We start from the raw sequence: 27,408 nt of genomic DNA on the forward strand, positions 1-27,408 counted from the left end.
GAGAATGCTGTGAACTGGAAAAAAAAACACTTTGGGAGAAAAAAAAGGCGGATACAGACTGAATATAAAGATTTGTTTCTCCTTCTTGCTTGTCCATTCTAGGATAAGCGACTCATATGATCAAGATAAAAGTTCTATCAAACAGCATTTTACAAAGCTCAACATAGGTATTTAAGAAAGACCATATTAGGAATGATACCAAGTTTTATAAAACACAGCATTGTGAACCAGCGTAGGCCTCCTAATTGAGTGTCCGTCCATGTGTGTACTGTAATCCCCATGTGTTTGAGATCATAAATTTAAATTTCTGATCAACAGCTAAAAAGATTAAAAAGAGAAACTCCATAACTATTAGCAATCTGCTTACGTCAGGACGTGGAGGAAGTCTTTCTCGTGGTAATCTTTCATAGTCATACCGCTCTGACCACATTTCATCTCTTCTATATGACACTAAAAATAAAGATGTTATCAGTTAAATATATATGTTTAACTATTTATTAACATGAACTAAATAAAACACTTCTATGAATTAATATGCAAAACTTGCAATAGTTATTTTTAAACATCCAAAGGCTGAGATATTTAGCATTTTTCCTTTAGAAACTTATTCAACATCAAAAATAGGTAAATACTCTCCAGTGCATTATTTAAAAAATTAAATTGTACTTTTGGCTTGAAGAGAAAAGAGTTTGAGTTTCAGATGGAGATTCAATGAAGCTGTTTTACAAAAGGAAAAGATTGTAAGGAATTATAAAAAGTAACTGCAGGAATGCGTTGAGAATAATTTGGGAAAAGGGACAAGTTTAACGACAGGATAGGATGCTAGCAAAGCGGTTAGGAGAGGCTATTTTATACAGGACAATCGCTTCGAGAAGAAAAAAAATCCCAGGAAAAGATGCAAAGAACATTGGACAAAATTAGACAGAAAGAAATTCAGCTACAAAAGACACCTACCCATGTTTTCCCAAAAATAAGACCGGGTCTTATATTGTTTTAAGTCCCAAAATAAGCACTTGGACTTATTTTCAAGGAGGTCTTATTTTTTACATGTACAGGAGGCAGTAAGCCCACCGGTCCCACCCTCTCCAACCCACCACCAGCTTGCCTGCGGCTGCAATAACCCAAGTTCTCTGCACCCTGGCTTCCGCCCGCCCTGCTTGCTGGCCCTGCTGCCGCCTGGCTGCTGAACAGCTGACTGTGTTGCTCTGGCCTTGCGGGCACTCTTCGCTCTCCTGGAAGTGCTGCTTTCAGCCGTCCTGCTGGACTGCTCCTGCTTGGTGCAGGGCGAGTCGTCCCAGATCTATGACCTCCAGAGTGCCCCCCTGCTGCTGGTGGAGCTGCGCCACCCATGCCTCCTCACACAGCCAGCACGAGAGCTGGTGCCCGCCAGGGCCTGAAGAGTGCTAGGCTCAGTTTGTAGCCTTGGGCCTGGAGCAATGAGTAGACCTGCAGAAGGCACTTAGCAACCTGCAGGTGGCAGCAGGTGAAGCGGCATAGCTCCACCAGTGGGAGGGGGGGCACTCCAGAGGTCGTAGATCTTGGCCGATTCATCCAGGAGCAGCCCAGCAGGGTGGCCGAGAGCAGCCCTGTGAGGAAGGCGAAGAGCGCTCACAAGGCCAGCAGCAGCATGGGTAGCTGCTCGTGTCAATTGCTGAAAGCGAGTGGCGAGCACCAAGAGCGAAAAGGATTTGGCTCTTTTCCGAAATGTGTTTGTAGCAGCTGCTGGACATGGAATGGGAGGCCCTGTGCCTCTGCCGTCCCAGCATGTTTTGGAAGGGAAATAAAACTAAATCCTGCAATCACTCGCCGCTGCCTTGCAAACCCGAGCAAAGGCAATAGCAGCTGTGCCTTCCTCCCTTCCAAAACATGCCAGAATGTGATCTGAATAAGACCGGGATTGACCTGCTGTTGAAATGCCTCCCAGCTCTTTCACAAACTCTTTCTTCTCTGCATTTCGCCACCTTCTGTAGTGCAAGAGGCAGCAGGCAGGTCCTGCTTTTTGTTTTGGATGTGCTAGCCGCTTGCTTTCAGCAATTGGGACCGCTGCAGGTGGGAACTGTGCGGGGGAGAGGGGACGGCCATCAAAGGGATGCTGGGAAGACATTCCCGTGGAAGTATCTCTCTCTCTTTTGCACACATACACACACACACACACACACTTGATCAGATTACCCTCTGCCTCTGCCAGTGCCGGTGCCGTCCCAGTATGTTTTGGAAGGGAGATAAAAATAAATCCCGCAGTCTCTCGCTGCCACCATGCAAACCCCAGCACGGGAAACAGCCTTCTCCCTTCCAAAACACACCAGCCAATTCGGGCTCAGACATAGAATACAGGCGTCCCTTGGGTAGTGGGGCATCAGGCAGAAGGTCCACGGGATAGTCATAGGGTCGATGCGGGGGTAACCGATCTGCCTCCTTCTCGCTAAAAACATCGGAGAAGTCAGATAGTTCAGGAGGTACGGAGACGGCGATGTCCTGGCCAGCACAGGTGTGTCTTAGATGGTCCACACACTGGAGGCTCGGGAACGAAATGGCGTTCTGCGCCCAAGCCACCAGAGGATCGTGTAACCGTAGCCAGGCCATACCAAGAACCAAAGGGAGATGGAGGTCCGCAGTGATGTAAAAACTAATCGCCTCCTCATGGTTCCCAATAGCCAGGTGCAACGGCTGGGTGGCGAAACGAATGGGCCCAGCCCGAAGCTCCCGCCCATCAATCGTTTCCACCTTGATTGGAGGCTCCACCGCAACCAAAGGGACGTCAAAATGAGTTGCGAAGGCCTGGTCCATGAAACTGGTAGTAGCCCCCGAATCCACCAACGCAACTGCAGGAATCCCCTCCGACCGGGACTGCAAGAAAACCCCCGTGTCTAAAAGTAAATGTCGAGGGGAACCAGAGTTCACCTCCACCACTTCGGGCGGTTGACTAATACGTGCCCGACCTAGGGTTTCCCCGAGGCCGGGCCTGCCCCATTTCTCCGACTGTAAAAGGTTTGATTCGGGCACTGGCTTGCGTGCCCCCCGTCGTTTACCAGGACATGAATTCACAAAATGTCCAGGCCCCCCACAATACAGGCATAAGCCTCCTTGAAGTCTCCGGGTACGTTCTTGGGCCGTCAAACAAGGTCGGACCGCACCCAACTCCATCGGCTTCTCGGCCCTGGCCACGGCACTGTGGAAGACCTGGGACGCTGGTTGTACAGGATGCTGTGGCCTTGAGGTGGATGGCTGCTTCGGAACTGGGCGTCTAGTCTTGCACCGTTGAAGCCGGGCGTCAACGCGCAAACATTGCACCACCAGAACATCAAGGGTCAGGGCCGGCTCCACGTGCACCAACTCATCTTGTATGTCCTCCGACAAACCATCTTGGAAGGCATCCATTTGAGCAGCCTCATTCCAGGCAGAGTCCAAGCAAAGCAGTCGAAACTCTGAAATGAACTCCTGCAAGGGGCGTTTCCCCTGGCGAAGTTCCTTTAAGCATCTGGCAGCGGTCTGAGCTTTTATGGGGTCCTCATACATCGAGCGTAGATGGTGCCAAAAGCCCTGATAGTCAGTTAGTAAGGGACTATTTTGCACCAATAAAGGAGTGGCCCACCTAGCAGCCGAACCCGACAAAAGACTGATAACAAACCCCACCCGAGCCCGGTCATCAGGGAAATCTTCTGGCCGCAGAGACATAAATAATTGACACTGCCCCATGAAAGCCGGGAACATTTCAGGCTGTCCAGAGAATTTATCCGGCACAGCTACCGGGCATTTCCTACGGGGAGGGGCAGGAGGAGCAGCAGCAGGAGCTTGCAGCAACGTAAGTTGGTTAACCAGTTGGGTGACTTGTTGCTGCAAAACCTGGTTATCATGCAGAAGTTGATTAATCTGCTGCTGCTGCTGTTGGTTATCCATCTTGGTCAGAAGATGGTGTAAAGGTTCGGGTCAAAAATGTTCTGTCTCACCTGTAGACACAAGGTGAGAGTCCAAATTTCCAAAGGAAAATACACAAACAGACAGGAACAGGAACGACAGAGTTAACTTCCTTTGGTGGAATCCGTCTTTGGCAGTTTTCCCAGAAGCTGCCTACCAAGTCTGATAACGAGCAGAACCATAAATCAGAGGCGAGCGCCACACAGAATAATTTGTCTGAACTGATAACTCAAATAAGCAAGTTGACCTGAACAGGGATTCAGAGCTAACACGCCTCCTTATATTCCCTGAGGGGCGTGTCAGTCTCTTTTCTTTTTACGTTGTATGTCACGTTTCTGCCTGCGTCTTTGCCTTGCATCAGACCAGCATTTCTCGGCTTGATCTTCAGCCAATGACTCCGGCACGCTCTCCTGATTATCTGCCGACACCTGAGGCACAATCAGGGAGGGAATTCTGGGGAGGAAGATGACTCCGAAACTTCCAGCAAAGCAGGCTCAAATCTTAGAGCCAAGTCCTCCTCTTCCTCCTGACTCCCGTCTATGTCACTCAACAAAGCAGGCTCAAACCTTAATGCCAGATCTTCCTCATCACTCGAGCCTATGTCTTCTGACAGAGCAGGCTCAAACCTCCGAGTCACAACATGTATACATATACATTAGATTGATAATATGAGAATTTATACAAACAATTGTAAGTGAAGACTACGGAGAGGATGCACAAAGAATTTGTAACCAACCAACACACTGTATGTATGTAACTGGAAGATGGTTTTATGTTTTGTTTGTGTATGTTTGTTTAAAAATAAAAAAATCTTTAAAAAAAAGAAATTTTAGGTCGAGAATGGCTTGCCACCCCCCACCCCCCGAGGCCTTAGGGACCATGAAAATAAAACCCTCGCCCCCTTGATGTTCGGAGACTGGTTGAATGGCCCTTATGTCTACAAGGTGTTGGATGGTTGATTTCATTAGGGGCCTTTTTGAACTGTCCCGCGAAACGGGACAGAACACAAAATTTTCTGGGAGTGGCGAGAGAAATTCCACCTGTAAACCTGACCTTACTGTATTGAGTACCCAGGCGTCCATCGTTGACTCCTGCCATCTGGAGGCAAAGAAGGCCAAGTGACCTCCGATGGGTGGGGAGAACGAGGGGTTAATTAGAGCAACGGAAGGAACGATCCGCTCCCCCACGAAAGGGCCGTTTACCCTCAGTAAATTGTTGTCTGCAGGCCGCTGCTCCTGGCGTTGGGAATATGACCTCTGTGGCCTGGAAAAGCGGGAGGTAGTCTCAGGATGAAAGGATGGTGGACAGTAAGGAACTAGGTATTAGTCTGATTTCTTTCCTGTAGAAGAAAGAACCTTCCTTTTGTCCCTGGTTTCGATGAGGTATGGCTCTAGTGCTTTGCCGAAGAGCTTTTCGCTCGTGCAGGGAGCCGAAGCTAGCTTCCACTTCTGGCAAGATTCCGCCTGCCAATTCCAAAGCCAGAGGAGCCTTCTCGCTGCCACCGAGGCAGCCATGGCCCTTGAAGCGAATTTGGCAGAGTTAAGGGTGGCGTCAGCCGTAAATTCTGCTGCTGCTATAATCTCGTTTAGGTCCTGGTGAGACCTGGAATCTGATGCTGGTATATGGTCTTGTAGTTGGTGCAGTCAACAGAGTGAAGACCTTGTGAAAAACAACGCAGCAGTTGAAACTCGGATGGCCCATGCAGCTGCCTGGTGGTTGTGTTTGAGGATCTGTTCAGCACGCTTATCATCAGGCTTGAGTATGTCCTCTGGCTCGGTGGGGGTGCCAGAGGAGAAGGAGGCGATGACTGGGGCATCTACAGAGGGCACTGCAAAAGCATTAGCTAGGGAAGGACCCACATTGTAAAATCGCCTATTGTGAGACGAGGGGCGAGGGCCTGCTGCAGGGGAAGCACACTGTTCCTTGACCAGGTCCAGGAATAACAGAGGTGAGGATAGGACCTCCATGGAGACTATGGGCTTGGAGAAGAGGGAGTCTCCGTGCCCAGAAGGTTCACCTTGTGGTTCGGGTGCCACCTCCTCAGGGGACAGCTGAGCTGACCAGTGCCTTGCGAAGGAGGGTTTTGAATAAGGCTGGTTTAAAGACTGTGGCTGAGGGTGGTTGATCTGGTTGCAGATCTTCCTCCTTTGAAAGATTCGAGTCCCATATCTCTCCCTCTTCCCGATCAGATCCAGAAGAGTGACTGCGCTCAGATGGGTTAGCACAGTCGCCTTCCCTGTAATCTGCCCACTCTGAGTGGATGGAGGGGGCCTTTTGCTCCAGAGGTTGCGAGTACCCCCTCTGTTGAGGTAGAGAAACTTGGGGGAAAGCCGGGAAAAGGGAGTGAACCCTTTCTAAAGGCCTAAGGATTTGTTGGAATCCTGCCAAATCCTGTCTGATGGCAATGGAGACCACATCTTGAATCTCACTGGGTCTGCCACTCATGGATGGGTCAGTGGGGTGAAGGTAGCCTCAGGTCTAGACCACAAGGTACCCTGAACAATAGGAGGAAGAGTGGGGGGAAACCCCAAGTGGCTTGTTTGAAATTAGGCCCTGACCTGCTTCGGTCTTGAGGCCCGAGTTGTTCCTCAAGCCTCTCTGGGGACCAAGATTGAAGGTGGCCAAAGGAGCCAGGAATTTCAGTCACCCCCCTGGAAGGACCTCCATGGCAGCCCTGGGGTTCACCTGGTTGGAAAGCCTGTTGAAGTTGCCCTCTCATTTGTTCTATGGTTTTATTAAACTGCCTCTTCAAGGCAGCATGCCTTCGTTTCTCAGCTTTGAGTTTGGCCTGGGACGTTTTCTTGAGGCCCAGTGCCTTAGCTCTAATTTTGGTAGCCACCTCTCTCTGTGCGGATTGAGTGTGCTGTCTGCGTCTCTTGCCCCTGGCTGGTTGAAGGCCCTGGGCTTCTGGGCCAGAAAGATCTGCCTGGGCCCTATCTTGATCCATGATGGAAATAGGTCAAGCACAAGAGGTGCTGGAAGCAACCCTCAGTATGTGCTGCCTATTACAGGGGCCTTGCTCCAGAGAAATCAAGGATGGCTGCTTTAAGGCCGATAATTAATTCATGTGGCCACTTAAAATGGCCGCTCGCCACGTGCAATGAAGAATGCTCTCCAAAATTGCTGCTCACACCTGCTCTGGCCCCTGAGTAGTGGTTGCTTCTCTTTAGGCTGCTATGAGCCCGGAGTGGTGAAATACAGCACTCCCGCAGTAAAAAAGATCTGCTGGCTGGGGCTTTTATCGCCGAGCTGATCTTTATGATCGCAGCCGTCTGGCTTTGCGATGGAAGGCTGTGGGGGAGGCTGGATGGGCGCTTCCCTTACTTACAGCCTTCCCAATGAGCTAGCAACATCAAATCCTTGGCGTTGCAGGAGAGCGGAGCCCTGCTTCTCTGAAGGCACAGCTGCACCAGATCCCCGGGAGCTGTGCCTGAAGCTTGATTGCTTTTTGCTGAAGTTTTTGAAATTCTATGCTAGACACAGTGCTTTCAGAGACACGAGCTCATTGACTAAAGGGAGCTGAGTCAAAACTTCCAGAGGCTGGCCTTTTATATAATAACAGACTCAGCTCGATGACATCACCAGGAGGAGTCTACCCACCCTGGACTCTCGCAGCAGCATTGAGGAGAAAGTCTCTTTTTCCCATGCAGCCCATTGTCTCTGTGTTTGTGAGTTTGTGAGAGGTGCAGGCGCAGGGCTATATTTTTCCTTAGTTATTTCTTTGGAGTACCACTGCTCCCACTGCCACTTTGTTGGCATCTGATTGGATGATGAAGAGTTGTTCGGGGTCAGGATGCTTCAGCACTGGTTCCTTCGCAAAAAGTTATTTTAGTGTTTCGAATGCCTTTTGGCAAGTTAGGTCCTACTGTTGTGGTTGTCCCAGGCAGGGCTTCCTGCCTTTAGGAGGTCTGTCATGGGTTTGGCAATTTTTTGCGAAGGAGGGGATGAATTGCCTGTAAAACTTTGTGAATCCTAGGAAACTTTGTAGCTGTCTGCAGGCGCAAGGGGGCTGTAAGCCTAGGACGGCCTGTACTTTGGCTGGGTCCATCATTTGACACTCGGTAGCCCAAGTAGTCTAGCCTTTCACGGTGAAATTTGCATTTTGACAGCTTGACGTACAGGTTTGCTGCCAGACGTTTTTCCAGTACCTGGTGGACTAGGGGTATGTGGTCCTCCATGATCTCAATGATGATGTCGTCCTGGTAAACAAGGAGCCCCTTATAGAGGTGCTCATGCAGCTTGTTTATTAACTGCATAAACACGGCCTGGCGGGCTTTTGGGGACATGTCGGCAGCACGCTTAGGGCCTCATTCCAGTTGTGCCCTGGGTGATGGCTCTTGCTTGGGTTTCGGAGCTGTGGTTGCGCATGCCAACACAATGTGGCCCATCCCTCCGCATCTGAAGCATTTCAACTGGCTTCGTGGGAGGGTTGGTTTTGGGGCCGGCTGTGCTGCTGCGACCTCCAGTCAGCTGGATGGTCTCCAGTCTGGTTGGCCTCTCTCCTTGGCATCCGGTTGCTTCTGCATGTCATTGGCGAGCAGTCCATAGTCAACTTTTATGGCCATTCGGAACCACTCAGTGAGTTGGTTTGGAATGTCCCAATATGTTGTGGTTTGCCGGCAGCCTGTCAGACGACAGTGGAATCGGACAGTGAGGAAAACAGGGACTGGTCAGGGAGTCTGGAGAGGACTCAGACGAGGGTCCTGCGTCGGATGCAGAGATGGGGCCAGTACCATCTAGAAGTGGGGTGCTGACTCTGGAGCCTCTGGAGACTGGCAGCAGCGAAGCTGAGGAACAAGGGGAGCCTGTTCCCAGTGTGCATGTGCACAGAGTTGCCCGAAGGCAAGAGCAACTGAAACAAAATGGGTGACTCGGGAGTAAGGCTTGGAGGTGACTGCCCCTCCCATAAGGTATAAAGGACAGGCAAAGGTGACAAAACCTTTTCAGGAAGCAAAGTCGTTTGTTCTGTTCGGATTAATCCTTGAAGCTCTGTGTGCACTTTGTACTTTGGTTGTTTTTTTAGAATTTATTTGGCACTCTAGTTGTTGGCAGCAATTCAAAGGAAAAAGGGACTCATTACTGGCTGGGAATTAGGGGGCGTGCATAAGCACACCAATGTGCCTACCGTCCCTGTCCTATTGTTTCTTTTATTTTTATTTTTCTTATATGTATCCATGTATTCATAACTATGTTTTTACTTATACCTATTATCTTGTAAGCAATTGACAAAAATAAATAAATAAATAAAATAAAATAATTCCCAGGGCTGAAATAAAAGAAGAGCTGTTTTAACTAAGCATGTGCTTAATTACATTCTCAAAAAGCCTTGTTCAGAACACAGTAGGCAGTTACTTGGGCAATTTGCTTGTCCAGTTCTGAAAAAGTGAATAACCACTCCAGCAAAGGGGTAGTTTCCTGAAGACTCTCCAGAATTCACAGATGTGTTCCTTAATGGGTCGCCCTCTCTGCTGTAGGTTTCAGAGCTCATCCTCCGCATATAGATCTTCCTCCATCTCCTCAAATCTGGCTTCTAGCTCTTGTAGGAAGTCATCAATATCTTGCACATGGGGGCCTCTCCTCTTATGGAGGGTTGCCAGCCATTCCTTTGCTTCTCTTTCCAGCCCCGCGGCAATGGTATTCACCATGTCTCTGTGTGATGGGTAGAAATGGCCGTAGCTCTCTAGGTGGATTCTAGCAGAGTTAAGGAATAGAGTCAATTGATCTAAGTCCACATCGAATTTCGCTCTGAATCGGGGCTGTTCATTTAGCTCTTTTCCTCCCTCATCATGTTGAAATACATACTTGGTTAGAAAAAAATGATAAAGCAACATATAAGATTTGAAACCAGAAATATTTTTGTTGGGTATATTAGCGGAATATTATAACAAAAAAAAAAACCATACTTAATTTTACATGTATTAATGGCAGTAAGAATTGTGTTTGCATAATAATGGAAAAATGAAGAGATCCCTACAGATGAAAGTGTTTTCCTTGTATTGAAAATTTTATAAGATGGACAAACTAAGAGTGGCCTCCCCAAACTCCATTTTCACTGGCTGAAGGCTGCAAGAGATCGTTGCAGCTGAAAATGGAGTCTGGGAGGCCGTACGCAGGTTACCTCAGGCTCCATTTTTGCTAACCCCAACCCTAACCCCCCCCCCAGCCCCCCGAGGTCAAACACAACCCTGATGTGGCCCTCAATTAAATCGAGCTTCCACTCCTGGATTAGATCTTTATAGAAATGGCTTGTTTATACTATTAGGAAAAAACAAAAAGTTGTGATTTGATGTTAATGCCTTATTTTACTGTAACAGAGTCGGAAGTCAATGCTTTTTTTTTTCTTATCTTTCCTCACCTTTCCTTCCCCTCTGTTTTCCTATTTACTTTGTATTTTCTATTTTATTATGACTCAATAAAAATGTTATTATAAAAATATTTTATTTATATCATTTTGAGTTACGTTACTCAGATTCTATTTTTTGAAGCCCAAGTAACTTGCAGACAGAATCAGTAAAATACAATTGGAGCATGACTTTGGTTCAAGGTACTTCTGTTTTTCTTGAGAGCATATATTTGCCACAATAGTGAGATAAAACAACAGAACTGCTGATAAAATAGGCCAATATATAAAGAAGTACTCCTTCACTTATATTTCTTGCCATGGTAAAGATAGTTGCATTAAGTATGTCTGTGTGCCAACTATGACCCTTTTAAAAAAGTCAGACTCAACAATAAAATCCACAACTTGATTAAATCCTTAAAGTAACACAGCATTCCTGAAATGTCTATGGTTTCTGTTTATTGAGAGGGCTGGCATTAAATCTTGAAAACATGGCCAAGTTCTCTCTGTCCCATCTTATATTAATCAAAATTGTTCCTTTCTTTCTCCAGCTTAGTTCTATGCTATGCTATGAGCTCTCAGGCAATGGAATAAGCTCCCTAAGGCAGTGTACTTGGCTCCTACTCTCATAGCATTTGGGAACATAGGAAAAAAGCACCTCTTTCACCAAGCTTTTGTCAGTTTCGTGATTGAATTTTATTTTATTTAACTGAATAAATTTTATTATGTTTTGTAGTTTACTTTTTACAATTGTAAGCTTCTTCAATGTTGTAATAAATGTGTAAATGTAAGTTTTTTTTACTTACAATTGGGACATTTTTTATGTTATGTTAAAACTTTTTTTCTAATATCTACAACAAAACATTTTTGATTCATATACAAATCTAAATTCTTAGCTCACTTTCAGTCACTTACAAATCAACAATTTCAACAGATATATGGATGAAAGTATATTTATAATGTATACTTTATAATGTATTTATAAAGTATATTTATAATGTATACCCATCATAAACTGTCCGCATATCAAGTATAGTGAGTAGTATTGTTAATATTTATCTTAATCATAAAGCAGTGCTTTCATTTAGATAAATCATTAAGATGCAGATAAATAAACTACTTAACTGAATTGCAAAAGCATAGTGTCAAGGGATGGCACACAATATTGAAAGGCCAATCCTTTTCAGAATATTTGTTTCAACTGACTATCTAGTAAGGCTTCATAAAAGGGATATTATAGAGGAGAAACCTGGAATCTCACTATAAAGATTAAAAAGAAGCATGCAGTAGTTTTCACATGACCTTTAAAATGATATGTGCATATTGAGGAGGTTTTTATTTTTTTTAGTATCACTTTACAAATTACAATTTTGTTATCAAATTGGAGGGGCTCAAAGGCATGCCTAATGATTTACACGGCACAGATTATGCACTCCTAGTTTAGGAAATTACAGCTAACCCCCATTTAGCAATTTCCTTGTTTAGTAACCATTCAACATCATGACAATAATGAAAAAAGTTTTTTTTATGACAAATCCTTGTATTTACAATTTTAGAAAATCTGTAAAGCAAAAGTGAAGCAACAACATAAGCACAATAGCATGATTTTCACTTAGCAACTACTTTGCTTACCAACCAATTTGCCAATCCTAATTGTGGTGCTAAAGGACTATCTGTACTGGAGACAACATATGTCTGAATGACATTTTCTCTTCTGCCATCTTGAATTAAAAGATTCACTTGAACAGAATTCAATTAAAGGAACAAAATTCTTTCTCAGCTCCCCTCCTAGCCACAAGCTATCATTAACAAGCAATGATCAAAATTAATAATTGGCTAGAAGAAATTATGAAACAAAAAATCAAGATGAAACCAAAAATATTTTTATTGGGTATATTAAGATATAATATCTGTAAAAAACTTCCAATACATTATACTTCATATAATAACCGCGGCCTGAATTGCCTTTGCCCAGAACTGGAAACAAGACAATACTCCTTCCGACATAATGATAATAAAATAGATTTTAGAATGTGCAGAAATGGATACGTTATTGATGGAACTAAAAGATAGAGAAGAAACGGAGTACTATGAGATTTGAAATTTATGGTACAATTGGTTGGAAGGTAGACACAAAGCTGATAGATGAAGGGTATGTAGGAGTTAGATTAGATGAGATAAATATTGTTTGGAATCTTGTAAATATTTACTTTAAGTTGAATGCAGAAACAATTGTGTAACATATAGTAGCAACCTACATAATTAGAAAGTATGTCAATGTGAGTGAACACCGATACTGGAACACTGTAATGAGTGGAAATGTGTTTTTATGATGAAAATATGATTAATAAATTTTATTTATAACATTTTAAAAAATAACAAGCAATGATCAAAGTATAAAGCTAGAATTTAGAAAAACAAAAATCAATTTAAACAGCATAATTTACTTCTACTAGAAGTCATTCTACTTTCATTGTCAAAAAAGATGTTTTAAAAAATCTACTTACTTCTGTGCTTCTTTCAACTATGCTTTAATCCCAATCCAACTAGTTCCTGCATATTAAAAAAAAAAAAACATCTTAGAAAAAAGGCCAATAATTTAAACTCTCAAATGAATAATCAAATACACTTTACTAAGCAAGGATACTTGTGCTGCACCCAAATCAGCCATACTTTCCAGTCACAAGTTGAAAACCTTTTTCAACTGATTTGTGGAGCACAATACTCCATGGCTTTCTATTCCACCCATTCATTTCCCATTCAAACAACTATCATGTATAAACACAGCTTCTTAGCATATTTAAAATGTTTAAAAGGTGGATTATTTCGCTAAAGCTCAAAACTTAACCACCTCCCTACAGTAATTCAAACTCTGATGCAATCTATTCACACAATTCAAAAACGCTTTTGCAGCTTGTGACTTCCTGCCAGCTTCCTCCTTGACTTTGCTTGTTGGAAACCGGCTGTGAAGGTTGTAAATGGTGATTGTGAGACGTTTGTGGCCATTGTAAATATATGTTGGTCTTGAGGCAACCAAATCACATGACCAGGAGTGTACTGTGACAGAAGCAATTTCAAAGACCAATCATAAATTTCTTTTAGTGCTATTGTAACTTCGATTGCTAAATGAGCAGTTGGTAAGTGAAGATACTTATAATAAAGACAGGCTTTGTATCACTTCAGTGATGACTGGCTGTGCTATGAAAGTGTAAATAGTTACCATGGAAATGTTGCCCTAGATTCAAATCCATAGAAAACAATTAGCTGTAGATACTTGCATCTAAATTTGGTTGTGCATCTGATTTTACCTTTGATTTTTGATGTATGTAGCTTCTTTAGTAGTATAGGACTAGGAAAATGATGAGAAGTAAAGAATTATAATCTGTACTTCTTTTTTCATTTTCCAATTATAATTTAATTCTGAAATCACAATACTGAAATTAAACGTGTTTTAAAAGAGGTCTTGCAACAACAGTGAAAAATAATAAACCATCTATTGTAATGCAGTTCAAGTGTTGAGTTTGGGAGATCCATTCAAGTCCATCTTTAACTATGACAGCTACCTGGATGACTTTGGAGCAGTCATCTCACAGCCAATGTACTCAGAGGCTTGTTGTGGATAGAAGATATGGGAGCACAGAATTTATGGCTATTACTTTACCTTCTGAAAAAGAATGATGGATAGAAATTTAGTACTGTTTTAAAAAAAAAAGGTTTACCTGCTTGACAGTATTTGATAGGATGAGGAAATAGCAGTTAGGAGCAATCTATTGACTGGCTGTTTGGAATTAGATACCGTTCTTTGACAACAACAAAAATTCCAAACTGAGCACACAACCTTGCTTAGTCAATGAGTTAGCTTTAACCACTTTTAGGGGGCAGCTCATTAAATCGGTGACCAACATTGAATATTGAGCCACGAGGTTTGGTGCCCTGTACTAAATTACCTCGTTAGCGAAGAAAATTATATATACAGTACTGCGTGTAGGAGGAATAAAAGAATCACCCCATTACACAGGCGGTAGGGACTTGTATCACAGGGAACTAGCCTACAGACTTGAATTGTCAACAAGGAAAGTTGCGCGAAGCAGTTTTCTTGAAGTCAGATCCAAAGTCTGAGCAGGGGTCTCCAACCTTGGCAGCTTTTAAGACTTGTGGACTTCAACTCCCAGAATTCCTCAGCCAGCTGGCTGAGGAATTCTGGGAGTTGAAGTCCACAAGTCTTAAAAGCTGCCAAGGTTGGAGACCCCTGTGATAAAGGACAAAAGCGGCCCAGAGCTCCAAATCCTAAACGTGAAAGCCAATCCGATCACTTTTCAAACGAACGAGCCCAGGCCGACATTGCACTTACCCCTCTAGTCCATCCACCGAGCGCGCTAACAAAGCAGAAGGAAGCTCCTGCATGAGCGGGGAAAAAGAAACCTCCGGAGATCACGCTGTGAACCGCGGTTTAAGCGCCGGGGGGGGCGTCGCAGCACGTCGCTCGGGACGGAAAAGCAGAAATAAGCTTTCGCTTTCCCACCAAGACCACAAACCGGTCACCCTTCGCCGCACGCCTAAGCCGGTCCGAAGCCCAAAAACCAAGTTCACCCGCCGCAAATCAAAGGCTCGCCTATTACAAGCGGTGTGATCCGAAGCTTCCGGCGCGCCGCTGACGTCACCGGGAAAGCGACAGCATCCCCTTTCATTTTTTTTTTATTTTTTTTCCCCTCCTCCCGAGTCCCGCCCACAGTTGGAGGGCACACAAGTACCGCCGGGCAAAATGGAGGAGCGGGAGCTGCGCCTTGGCTGGCGTTGCAGTAGGAGCAGATAGCAAGAGAGCTAAGCCTCGGCGCTGCACGGTTCCTTCCCCTCCGCGTGTAAATGACGGAGGGCGCTCAAGTTTCTTCCACCTGCGCTTATCCTGACAGCGGCTACCCAGCGCGCGTCTCATTTGCAGAGCGTAGAGAGCGGAGGCTGGTAAGAGCCGGGCTGTTTTGGTGGATACGCGGCGGAATAAAGGAAGGGAAAGTATGGTCCTATTCGGCCCCGCCTGAGTGACGACGTCCTTCGTGCCTCCGTTGTTTTTCATTCTTGTCACATGGCCTCATCCTACCGGGAACTAAGTGGTCAGGTTCCTTAGGCCAGGGGTCTCCAACCTTGGGAACTTGAACACTTGTGGACTTCAACTCCCAGAATTCCTCAGCCAGCAGAGCTGGCTGGGGAATTCTGGGAGTTGAAGTCCTCCAAGGCTTCAAGTTGGCAAGGTTGGAGACCCCTGCCTTAGGCTAATTCCTGGGTCAACGGGTGCCTTCCATTTTTGTCAAGGACCTTGCGTTGCCTCTAGTTGCTGTTGAACGGTGATCTTTATTCTTTTGAATTATGGATTAGCAGAAATAAGGTATCTCAAAAGAATGAAGGACCATTCATAGTCTGCAGTTCTGTGCATTCATTTCTCGAGCTATCGTACTTTTCTCCCAAACTATAGTCAGGTTGCTCCTTTTTTTTCCTCTTTTTCCTCTTCAAAATAATAGATAAGTTATTGGAACATTTAAAATCCTTTGGTAAGTAGTATTGAATTTGGGTATGTATACCTTTGGTAACAGTATTATTTCCCAAATGAACTAGGAATAAGGGGAGGGTGGCATGGAGGCACCTGCAGGATAAAATGTGGCAATGCAGTTTCTACCTATTTCATACAAGCTCAGATGTTGCAGCACATATACAAAAGGGCTGGGACTCACATGCTGATGCCTCTGGGAGAGCTTTGCCCTCCAAAGATAAATGTATGTAGGTAGCAAAGAGTGATAACCAAGTTATCATGAACAAAATGTAAATGCTACATTTAAATTTATTTCCTTTACCCACATTGAAACCTTCCCTGCCAATGTTTGTCATTAAACATATTTCAGACTTACAAAACTTTCTTCATTTTGTCTGAGGTCAGAAAATGCAGGAGTTCCCAAATGAAAACATTCTGTTATCTTCATTCCTTTTTTGCCAACTTGCCAAGCAAAAACAGATTCATAGTTTTGAAAACAATGTACAAGCTCATTTATTTCGGACTTCTAATACATTCACCAAAAAAAAAGATGATTGTTTAACGAAGGTCAAGAAATAATTTAAATTCTCTTATACACATAGACAGACTTCTTCACTGTCTTTTCATTTTCTTGTCCATTGCCTCCTCCCATTTAAACCACAGAATATATGAAAAATAATATTTGAAGTTTTACCCAGCAACCTCATTTCCCCCCCCCCCACCCCAAAGGACCTCTCACGTTGATATAATCAATACAGTTAGAGGCATTTCTTTTTCAAGGAAGTACATACAGGTAGTCCTCAACTTACAACAGTTTGTTTACTGACTGTTCAAAGTTACAATGACAGTGAAGAAAAGTGAATTATGTCCTTTTTCACACTTACGACTGTTGTGGCATTCCCATGGTCATATAATCAAAATTCAGTTGCTTGGCAACTGACTCATATTTATGACTGTTGCAGTGTCCTGGGGTCATACGATCACATTTTGTGACCTCTGACAAGTGAAGTAAATGGAGAAGCCAGATTAACTGAACAACTGTGTTACTAACTTAACAACTGCAGTGATTCACTTAACTGTGGCAAGAAAGGTCATACAATGGGGCAAAACTCACTTAACGTCAATAACAGAACATTTTGGGCTCAATTGTGGTCATAAGTCAAGGAGTACCTGTATCCACTGGAAGTATTCTTTAGCTTTCTCAATTATCCAGTGTGTGTCAGTAAATGTATTTATTTCTTGGTGTTATCTAAAGTCAGGTTGAACATCTGGCATCTTCCCATGTTTAATTTGCATTAGATGAGCTAAGCATTATTTGATAGCTTGTGAAATTAAGAGTATTATTCAATAGTTTGCATAGTCCATTGAGTCTCCTTTGTTTTATGTTGGAATAATTGATCTCTTCCATCCTGTTGGCCGCTGTTGTTTTCCAGATATGTTGGTATATTTGATTATATTGCAGAATTCATTAAACTAGAATTCTTAGCTCATGGTCTATGTGAATAGGATTATTATTTCCTTGCATAAATTGAAGGGAATGTAGAAAGTAGGAAGGAAATTTGTTCCCCAAAGATAAACATTGGAAAAAGTGTAACAAAGTGGCACAAAACCTAACCATCTTTTTTCTGCCATAATTGTTTTCATTGTTAAACACTATTATGTTCAGGGTAGGTAAGATTGTTGTGAAATTACCCTGTATATTTTTAATTTGAGGCTTCCTTTTCACATGACATTTTCTTTTTTGTTTCTAGAAAAAATATGAGTGGAGGATTAGCACCAAGCAAAAGCACAGTTTATGTATCTAATTTGCCTTTTTCATTGACAAACAATGACTTATACAGAGTAAGTATACTTTAAAATTAAACATTAGAATTGAATCTATCTGATTGTGTGAATAATCATAGAGCATTTATATTTACATCTGTTTTGTAAAGAATTTACTTTCCTGTTTCTATATCTAATCTAAGCTATATATTTTTCTCTCTTTTCAGATTTTTTCAAAATATGGGAAAGTAGTTAAGTAAGTATAAATATCAAATTGTATGTAGCTTATTCTTTAATGTGTCTAATAATACCAACACCCTCAATTTAACAAGATCTTTTGACATGTGTAAGACCAGTATAGGCAACCTGAAAAACTTTCCTCTCTGTTTGTAATAGTATGTGAACATATTAGTATTTTTTTTTTCCAGAGTTACAATTATGAAAGACAAAGACACACGAAGAAGTAAAGGTGTTGCATTTATTTTGTTCTTGGATAAAGAGTCAGCACAGAACTGTTCTCGGGCACTTAATAATAAACAAGTAAGTGACAAGGGTATATTATTAAGTAACTTTTGAGATATTCTGAAAGCTAAAATTGTATTATTATTTTTTAGCTATTTGGAAGAGTAATAAAAGCAAGTATCGCTATTGATAATGGAAGAGCTGCAGAATTCATCCGAAGGAGAAATTACTATGACAAGTCAAAATGTTATGAATGTGGAGTGAGTAAATGTTGATGTCCCTACGAGATATTTGTTTTTGCCATGTTCTTATGCTAATGCCATCCACTGAAACTATACATACCAATGGTTATCAATTGGTACAGTCAGTTAAGATAATTTTTTTAAACTGTATACAATGCTACATTTTCCAAGAGTAATTATAAAATGAATAGAACTGTACTGTTTACAAGGTAAATTTATGAAGAAGTAAAAAGTAATATTCTCCAAGTTCACCTTGTTCAATAGTATTTCCTTTCTCTTAAGGAAATAGGACATTTAAGTTATGCGTGTCCTAAAAACATGCTAGGAGAGCGTGAACCTCCCAAAAAGAAAGATAAAAAGAAAAGGAAAAAAGTAATTGAACAAGAAGAAATGTGAGTAAAATATGTACAACACATATTCCCATTCCCATGTACTGATTGAAGTGCCTGTTCTGTACAATTCAATATATGTGGGTTTTTCTGTTTCCTTTGTGCTGTTCAGAGAAGAAGAAGAAGAAAGTGAAGATGAGGGTGAAGATCCTGCTCTTGACAGTCTCAGTCAAGCTATAGCTTTCCAGGTACTAACATAAATATTTATTGCATTATTCTCTTCTTTTTAAAGCAAATTAAGGGCTTCAGAACTTGCAGTTAATGATTGTTCTAATTTCTTCTTTCGTATAATAATCGCTAAGATTCTTATAAGAGGTTTTATACATTCAGCTGAACGTGTCTCTGTATATACAGTATATCATGATTCGTAATATACTTGATTTCTAAGAAAATGGATACACTTTTATAAATACGGCCTTTCTCCTCTCAGGCCACCAATTGATATACATTGTTATTTGCTTCTATTTACAGCTGAATTAAGCCTATTGAGTTTTCCCCTTTGGTTTTAAATAATGGCAATTATTTAATTAGGGTTTTTGGAACATGGTTCCACGTAGTTTTGAGAAATACAGGTAGTTTTGAGAAATACAGGTAGTCCTCAAGTTATGAATGGAATGGAGCCTGCCCATTCCATTTGTAACCTGATGATTCATGAGAGTGAATCTCGTACCTTGAATGGGATCACTCACTCACTCCTTTCGCCCATATATTTGCTAATTGAATGCAAGGCTTGTTAAGTGCACATGAGGTATTTCAGAGTGGGGAAGGCCATGGAGGGGCCTAGTGACGGAACAGGCCAACTGCTAAGACTACCCAGGGCCTCCCCAATCCACTGAAATACCTCATGCTCCCCACAGTTGCTTTCCCCCTCACCCAACCTGCCACACCGGGTCACTTACCTTGGGAAGATCTAACAAGCAGTCTCCTCTCCGGCCTCTCAGCTGTGTGCACCCCTCTGCAGTTCCGTTCAGGTCTCCGCAGGCCTTGCCTGGCAGGTTGCTGACTGAAATGGATGGCAGATCCATCCCTCAGAAGCTCCATTTCGGCCAGCAACATCCGGGACGAATGTTGCAGAGCCTTTGCAGTTATTTGCAAGGGCGAACAACTGCCATGGTATTGCAAGATTCGCAGTTTTGGCATTTGTTTGCAAGTGCTAGGGGGCGCTTATCACATAACTTTGAATGTTTGTCAAGGGAATTCTCGTAACTCAGGGATTACTTGTATGTTCAAAATATTAATTAAGATAGTAAATCAGTATCTCTAAAGTGTTCATGGGATAAAATGGAGCAGATTTTCAGAGGTAGGAACATGACTGAAAGACAACCTACCTTCTGTTTAGGAGGGAGAACTATTTTTGGTATAAGCTTTATTGATTATGAATTATGGCAAAATGTTTATTTCTTAATTTTTGAGTTTCTTATTTAATATGAAATCTGATTTAATTATCAAGTAATAGTCACGGTTTCATACACAGACTAGAGTCATATATCACAAGGATATATGAATGTACTATGAACAGTATATATCCGTGATGGCAAACCTATGGCATGCGTGCCATAGGTGGCATGCAGAGCTATTTGTGTGGGCACGCGAGCCCCAGCCAAAGTTACCTGCAATGTACATGTGCATGCCTCCCAGCTGATTTTAGGCCCATTTGAGGCCGTTTTCGCCCTCCCGGAGGCTCAAGGGAAGCCTCTGCAGCCTTTGGAGGCTGAAAGGGGGGCCTGTTTTGTCACTTCCGGTATTTCCGGAAGTGACGAAATGGGCCTGTTTTTCGGCCTCCAAAGGCTGCAGAGGCTTCCTTCAAGCCTCGGGAGGGCGAAAACAGCCTCCCTTGGGCTCCAGAGGCCCTCTGGATGCTGAAAATGGGCACTTCTGGTATTTCCGGAAGGCCCGTTTTTCGGCCTCCCGTGGCTGCAGAGGCTTCTCTCAAGCCTCCGGGAGGGCGAAAATGGCCTCAAACGGGCTGAAAATCAGCTGGGAGGCACATGCATGTGCAGCGCAGGTAAGGGGGGTGTTGCGTGCGCATGCGCAGGGAGGACGAGGCGCATTGCATTGTGGGTGCCGGCACGCGCACGTGCGCGCTTTCAGCACACAACAAAAAGGTTCGCCACCACTGGTATATATGATCATTGGCCATGTGTGTGGGATTAAGGGATGAGCACATATGAACATATATCACAAGGACACATGTACATACGCCACAAGGAACTATATTGGAAGTTCATTGTTTAGGGTATTGTTTCTGCTTGATTTTTTTTCAGCTTGGTTGTTTACATATGGCATTAATCCCTGCTTAAGAATGGCTTGCATGGTTAGGACGCTGGCTTGACAAGCAGCAAGTTCATGTTTGAGACCTGAGTGCAAGATGATCTCCTGTCCTTTGGTCCAGCTCCTGCTGAGGACATGAAATGAGCCCCCAACTGGGTATCCCCTGGGCAACAATAATGTCACCACGTGATCCTTTCAACCTGGAAGCACTTTGATGCCTCCAACCCCCGTGCAATGAGAATTTCTGCTTATCTGGCTGTTGGTTGCAGGAAAAAATGTGTTGTGATAGTTCTGTTTCCTTCAGCTTTTTTATTGTCTCTTTTGAATGGTGTGTAAATATGTCTATTGGTGGCTGATGTCAAGAGTGCCAAACTTCCAGGAATTCCCTAGCTTTGGGGAATTTTGTTTGGTCTAGTATGCTCACAGTTTCCTAGCTGAGTCTCTTTCTGTGTTAAGGAGTTTTTATTGTATCTTGTGACTGCTAGTTGGTGCTCACGGATATGGTCTCCTAACGTTTTGCCTTTCTTGTTAGTCCTACACAGTGACTGTTACAGTCCTTACAATATATGCTCTAGGTAAGTCCTGTTCTTTGTTCTTGGGCTACTAGGTCATCTGGTTTACTTATGACATTTTGGAGGGCTTTAGTTAGTTTTGTAGGTTATGGTGATGCTGTGTGTAATAATCTGTAGGTTGTTTCTGAGATATTTTGATGTATAGCAATATTATCCTTGTCATACATAGCTTGCGCTGGTAATGCTATAGTGGGGTGAGGAGTCAGGTTTTTTTTTCTTTTCAATAAAGTTGAATGGGTATCCATTTTATTGGAAGATGAATAGGCAGTATTTTTTCTTTGTTAGTGTTCTGGGTTGCTGGAATGCATTTGTGCTCATTTGAATAATGTTTTTACACAGTTCCTGTTGTGAGGTTTGGTAATGTGTGTTACTTTGGTAATGGAGCAGTTGGATAGTATGGGGTGTTTTGAATAGATGTGTATTTCTAATTTGTTGCCATTTCTTTTACTGATCAGGATTGTCCAGGAAGAGTGATGTTTGGTTTCATGTTCCTTGATTAAGTTATTTTCTACTTGATTGATATCTGCTGTTCATCCCTGCTTATCTGGCTGTGACCACAGGTAGTCCTTGATTTACAATCATAATTGAGCCCAAACAGAATCAGTTGTTAAATTATCATGTTTCCCCCGATTTATTTATTTAACTAATGGCTCTGTTTCAAAGCTAATTGTTCCATTTCAAAATGCCCTATTTGCAAGCAGACAAAGCTTCCAGTATCCCTCTGGGCAGAAAGTATGCAGTGAAGCTAGGCGGAAGCAGAGACATGGGAGGGGGAGGCAGGTGATCCCAATGCACCACCCACTCTGTCCACCATATCTTGGCTCAGCCATGCTGGGGCAAGCACCCATGCACAGCATCAAAATCACCTGCCTCCCCCATGCCTCTACCTGCTACTGCACAAGCCTCCCGTGAGCCAGGCAGCCGTGCAGCACATACAGATCACCTGTCTTTCCTCCCGCCTCTGTTGTCCGACTTATCTGCACTGCACCATGGGGCCGGCGGGCTGCAGCTGCTGCCAGACACTGTTGGTGTGCCGCCTCTTGTGCCAGCCATGCCTATCCCCTGAGCTTATTTTTGCGGTAGGACTTAAATTAGGCCCACCCCAAAATATCAGGCTAGGGCTTATTTTCAGGGAAACACCATAGTAACATGGTTAAGTCCCCATTAATTTTGCTTGTCAGAAGGTTGCAAAAGGTGATCACATGACCCAGGACACTAAAACCATCATAAATGTAAATCAGTTGTCAAGGATCCAAATATAAATCACATGACCAGGGGATGCCGCAATGGTGATAAGTGTGAAAAATGGTCGTAAGTCACTTTTTCAGTGTCATCGTAATTTCTAATGGTCAGGTAAATGAACTGTTGTAAATTGAGGATTACATGTACTAGAGCGAATGTGTTCTTACCTTTTGTTTCCTTCTTAGCTTTTATAGTTTCTTTTGAGTGGTATATAAATGTGGTTTATCCCTATGTACTGTGTTTCTCATAAAATAAGGTCGGGTCTTATTTTCTTTGAGCCTCGAAAAAACGGCTAGGACATCTTTTCGGGGTGACTTAATCCCCCCCCCTTGCATCCTCAGGCAGGCGGGTGGGTGGCGGCGGCGTGGATGTTGGCCTCAGTGGGGTGCCCACTGCTGCTGCTTCCTCTTGGAGTGTCCTCTTCCGTTTGGAGTGTTGCTGCCGCGTTTGGAGCTACCGCCGCCGCATTTGGAGTGTCACCGCTGCGTTTGGCGCTCCAAATGTGGCGGCGGCAGCTCCAAATGCAGCGGCGACGCTCCAATCAGAAGAGGACACTCCAAGAGAAAGCATAGGTGATGGGTGCCCCGCCAAGGCTGACAACCACACCGCCGCCGCCCACCCGCTGACCTGGCCTGCAGGCAGCACCATACCCAGGTCTGCAGCAAAGGTACTTGGCGGGAGTAGGGAGTTCTCTGCGCTCTGCCATGATCGGCCATTAGGAGCAGCTGGTGGCGAGGCATGGCTGCCCGCGGGGCGCTCCTAACAGCAAGGCCCCCCGCCCTTCCCCCCATTTCACATGTTTTAAAATAGGCCTAAATTTGGTGGGAGGGGCTTAATTTCATTTTATGCCTAAAAACATGCTGGGCCTTCCTATGGGGGTGGTGCGTATTGTTGGAGAAACACGGTATGTATTGATGGCATATTTGTCTGAGTGTCAAGGCTCCAGGAATTCCCTAGTAATTTTTGGATTTATCTTGGTCTAGGATGCAGTTTTCCGGCTGAAGCTATAGTTAAATCTGTCCGTGTGTTGTGAGATTAAGGAGTATTATGTTGTATATATTATTCATAGTACAGATAGGTATACACACACACACACACATTTATTTTTGTGTATGTGTAGTTAGTAAAGAGATTAAGGATTAGTAAAGAGATTAAGGATTAACATGAGAGGCAATCAAGCAGAAAGTTATACCGTATAAAGAACTACTGGAATAAACAAGCAATCAATCAAGCAGGAAACAATATCCTAATTAAGAAACTACCTACATCTCCACCATCAATAGCACGGCAAGCAAATCCCACCCATCATTCAAGTAGCACTGGTGGTATTATCTAATCTGGAAAGGAAAGATTTGCAACCAAAAAGTCAAGAGAGCACTTAGATTCCACAGTTCAACCCTGAGCTACCTATATTCTCTTCTATTGATATCATGTATCACACAAGATAAGAACACATCTTCCTTACCCTATCCTTACCATTCTCTACGATGATGATGTTCGTCCATCGTGTTCGAAGAGTACCTTGACATCTAACAGGTTGTGGGCTGTCCATGGTGTGTCTGCAGGTGGCTGGTAAGGCCTATATGGTCATGGAATGTTCTGCCACATGTTGGGTAGAAATGCGTGGGCACCATTGTTGCAGCATTTGCAGCTCTGGTTTTGCAGAGTGCTCGCTTCTCTTGTGCTATGGTTGTTCTTCACCACTTTCTATAGAAGGATGGTTGAAAGCATCTTGTCATATGGTATTACTGTTACGGACAGAAGGTTGTGTAGAGAGTGGTGAGGACGGCAGAAAAGATTATTGGATGCTTGCTCCTTCTATTCAGGACATGGCATATAAGCGCTGCTTGACCAGAGTTCACAATATTGTCAGCGATGCTACACATTCTCTCCATGATCAGTTTTCTTTGTTATCTTCTGGGAGGAGGCTTCATGGTATCCAAAGCAGAGCAACTAGATTCTGTAATAACATTGTATCACTCTGAAGATTCTTTTTTTCTGCTATGTATTCAAAATGGATTGATGTGTGTGTGTGTGTGTATTCATATGTATAGCATATGCGTATGTGTATATATTTATTTTCTTTTGAGAGCGAGCATCAGAATTTCATTTTTTAATGTGTGCCAGTGTGTTCACAGAAAAAAGTGACAATAAAGATCCCATCTCATCCCAACCCATCCTATCATGGTGTGACTTATGTGCAGCCATTGTGATTTGGTTCATTGTTATCTGTGAACGTAGCCACAAACACTATGATAAATCAGTTAAAACACAATATTCTATTATGGAAAAGTGCACGATGAGTTGAGGAAAGAAGGCACCGTTGTTGTTTTGTCCTTTCTTTAATAAATATTTTGTCATTTAACCCATAGGATAGTAGGGCTCAAAATAATAAAAATTACAGGGATGAAGCAAACAACTGCGCCTCTCAATTTTGGAGAGTTGTGTGTTACAGAATTTAATATAATTTTGTTTCCCATTTTTGCTTTGTGCAATTACCTTGCAGCAAGCCAAAATTGAAGAAGAACAGCAAAGTTCAATTCAAAATGCTGGTGAGGCCTCCACATCTGATTCAAGACGACCACGCATCAAAAAAAGTGCATATTTCAGTGATGAGGAAGAACTTAGTGACTGATACGAATACTATGTAAATATACTTTATGAAATAAGATTACTGTTGTTAACTATGACCTCACTCTTGTAATTAAAATGTAACTTGAGAGCACTAAACATCTATAGTATTATGTTTATTTCATACTGTTATTTCAGTTGTTATATTCTTTAAAATTTGTCATTTATATAGCATTCCATCTGATTGACCGCAGATAACATACATGAGCAACTAAAACTAAAATATATTTGAAAAATTAAAACAATACGGAAAAAAATCTACAATGTACCGTATATACTCGAGTATAAGTCGACCCGAATATAAGCTGAGGCACCTAATTTTACCACAAAAAACTGGGAAAACTTATTGACTCGAGTATAAGCCTAGGGTGGGAAATGCAGCAGCTACTGGTAAATTTCAAAAATAAAAATAGATACCAATAAAAACTTTCACTAGGACAGTTGAGAATAAGTTTGATGTTCACAATTTCCTCTTTGAAAGAGACCAGTAAATAGGGAACAAGAAGATGAAGAAAAAGAAGTGTGTTTTTTTCACACTTTTCACACTGCAGTGAACAAAAATGGCATCGTAGGAACAGGCTTATTCTCAGTCCAAAGGTTTTTTTGTGATTTCCCTGATTTAAGGGAAATTTGGGAAACGATATCACTATCATGAAAGGTTTAATTGATTCACTAACCCAAAAGATGATGATGACAGTGGGAGGCAGGAGTCACTTCCTTGCAAGAAAAAGCAGAGCCGTTCTTATGATCTTCTCTCTCTCTCTCCTCGTAATAGTCAAGCCCTTTCTAGCACGCGCGATCTGCCGCCGCAGCTTTGTACCTGCAAATGCAAAATCCCGGGTTTTTGCATTTGCAAGGTGCAAAGCGGCGGGGCGGATCGCGCATGCTGGAAAGGGCTTGACTGTATTACGGGGAGAGAGAGAGATCATAAGAACGGCTCTTGCTTTTTTCGTGCAAGGGAGAGTGACCCCTGCCTCCCACTGTCATCAACATCTTCTTCTTTTGGGTTAGTGAATCAATTAATTTGGGAAATGATCTCACTATCATGAAAGTCAGTGTTCTCTGCCCGTGGGGCGTTTGGAAGAAAACGCCCCGCAGCATATCCAGGCGCGTGTAAGGGGAATCAGAAATCCCCGCGTTCAACGCCTAGCACGCAGCTGTGAGCAAATACTGGGAAAACGTGATTGATCAGAAGGAAGGAGACAAAAGAGGGAGGGGTGGTGGTGGACGGAAGTCCCACTGGTATTTGTGAAACACTTGGTCGGCAGCGCTGAAAGCAGCTGGGGCTGAGGAAACGAAGCTGAGCGGAGCCGGCGAACTCGGCTCGCGTTGTTTTCTGAGCCCGCGAGCCTAGAGCCAGGGCGCTTTCATTGCACGGCGGAGCTTCTTGTCTCGGGAAACACCGGGCGTCCTTGCTGCCCCTAAGGGGAGGGCGATTCTGGGCTGCGCGATTGGGGGACTTCGTGGCTTTGGGTGGTGGGTGGGTGGGTGGGGAGCGAGGACGGACGGAGTCCGTGAAGCGGGGCTTGCCTGCCCTTGCTGGCTGCCTCTGCTTCCTTAGGGGCGGGAAGGGGGCTCATCTGGACCAAGGGTGAGTCTCCCCTCAGTTTCCCCTGAAGGATCTTCCGTCACTTTTGCCTTCTCCCTACATCTTCCCTCTGTTAAAAATCCCCCACACACACACACTTATTTTCGGGCGGATAGATTTCGTGGTCTGAGCATTCTCACATGGCGGTGGGTCTTCCCCCTAAAAACAGTTAAAAAAAAAAAACAATATATCCTCATGCAAGAACTTTTCTGCTTCCGATTACCCCCATGCTTAAAAGTTGCAAAGGAAACACGGAAGCAGGGAAGCGGCTGCCCAGCTCCGGAGCTCCACACCATTTTTTTTTCATTTCAGAGGGGAATCTGACTCGAGTATAAGCCGAGGGGTTTTTTTTCAGCACAAAAAATGTGCTGAAAAACTCGGCTTATACTCGAGTATATACGGTAATAGAACATGGATGTCCTGCAGCTATCCTATGATTTGAAGATTCAGTTGAAATTTATGTTGAATTTC

At 43.4% G+C, this 27,408-nt stretch overlaps 2 protein-coding genes across 6 annotated transcripts in view; one reads left to right on the forward strand and one right to left on the reverse strand.

Moving 5' to 3' along the window:
- Positions 1-14,927, reverse strand: part of PPHLN1 (periphilin 1) — a 45,581-nt gene extending 30,654 nt beyond the window's left edge. Inside the window, exons 1-3 of one of the 3 annotated variants that reach the window (XM_026669123.2) lie at positions 14,607-14,921; positions 12,763-12,808; positions 368-450 (exon numbers count right to left, since the gene is read on the reverse strand). In XM_026669123.2, coding sequence (XP_026524908.2) covers positions 368-450; position 12,763 — 84 coding nt within the window. In that variant the 5' untranslated portion in view covers positions 12,764-12,808; positions 14,607-14,921. Of the gene's footprint in view, positions 1-367; positions 451-12,762; positions 12,809-14,606 lie in introns of all 3 variants that reach the window. The other 2 variants (XM_087969268.1, XM_087969269.1) reach the window with 2 other exon arrangements.
- Positions 14,928-14,951: 24 nt separating this feature from the next.
- On the forward strand, positions 14,952-25,448 carry ZCRB1 (zinc finger CCHC-type and RNA binding motif containing 1). 3 transcript variants are annotated; one of them, XM_087969272.1, is made up of 9 exons: positions 14,962-15,214; positions 15,863-16,020; positions 17,528-17,618; positions 17,768-17,796; positions 17,969-18,080; positions 18,155-18,262; positions 18,527-18,636; positions 18,746-18,821; positions 25,225-25,448. In XM_087969272.1, the coding sequence occupies exons 3-9, from the start codon at positions 17,535-17,537 to the stop codon at positions 25,351-25,353; spliced, it is 648 nt and encodes a 215-aa protein (XP_087825398.1). In that variant the 5' UTR covers positions 14,962-15,214; positions 15,863-16,020; positions 17,528-17,534; the 3' UTR covers positions 25,354-25,448. The 3 variants fall into 3 exon arrangements, with proteins under 3 accessions (XP_087825397.1, XP_087825399.1, XP_087825398.1); XM_087969271.1 differs by lacking the exon at positions 15,863-16,020 and having other exon boundaries at positions 14,952-15,214; XM_087969273.1 differs by lacking the exon at positions 15,863-16,020 and having other exon boundaries at positions 14,955-15,214; positions 18,749-18,821.
- The last annotated feature ends 1,960 nt before the right edge of the window (positions 25,449-27,408 follow it).

This window comes from Notechis scutatus, chromosome 6 (genome assembly GCF_049901735.1).
Source record: "Notechis scutatus isolate UNSWTSFEM ecotype Mainland chromosome 6, rNotScu1.2, whole genome shotgun sequence".
In the NCBI taxonomy this organism is placed as follows: domain Eukaryota; kingdom Metazoa; phylum Chordata; class Lepidosauria; order Squamata; family Elapidae; genus Notechis; species Notechis scutatus.

Excerpts from the sequence above, each read along its gene's own strand:
- ZCRB1 (XM_087969271.1), top strand. The coding sequence starts at position 17,535 with ATGAGTGGAGGATTAGCACCAAGCAAAAGCACAGTTTATGTATCTAAT. Across the intron at positions 18,637-18,745 it reads GTAATTGAACAAGAAGAAAT|AGAAGAAGAAGAAGAAAGTG; the intron begins GTGAGTAAAATA and ends TGTGCTGTTCAG. Across the intron at positions 18,822-25,224 it reads GTCAAGCTATAGCTTTCCAG|CAAGCCAAAATTGAAGAAGA; the intron begins GTACTAACATAA and ends ATTACCTTGCAG.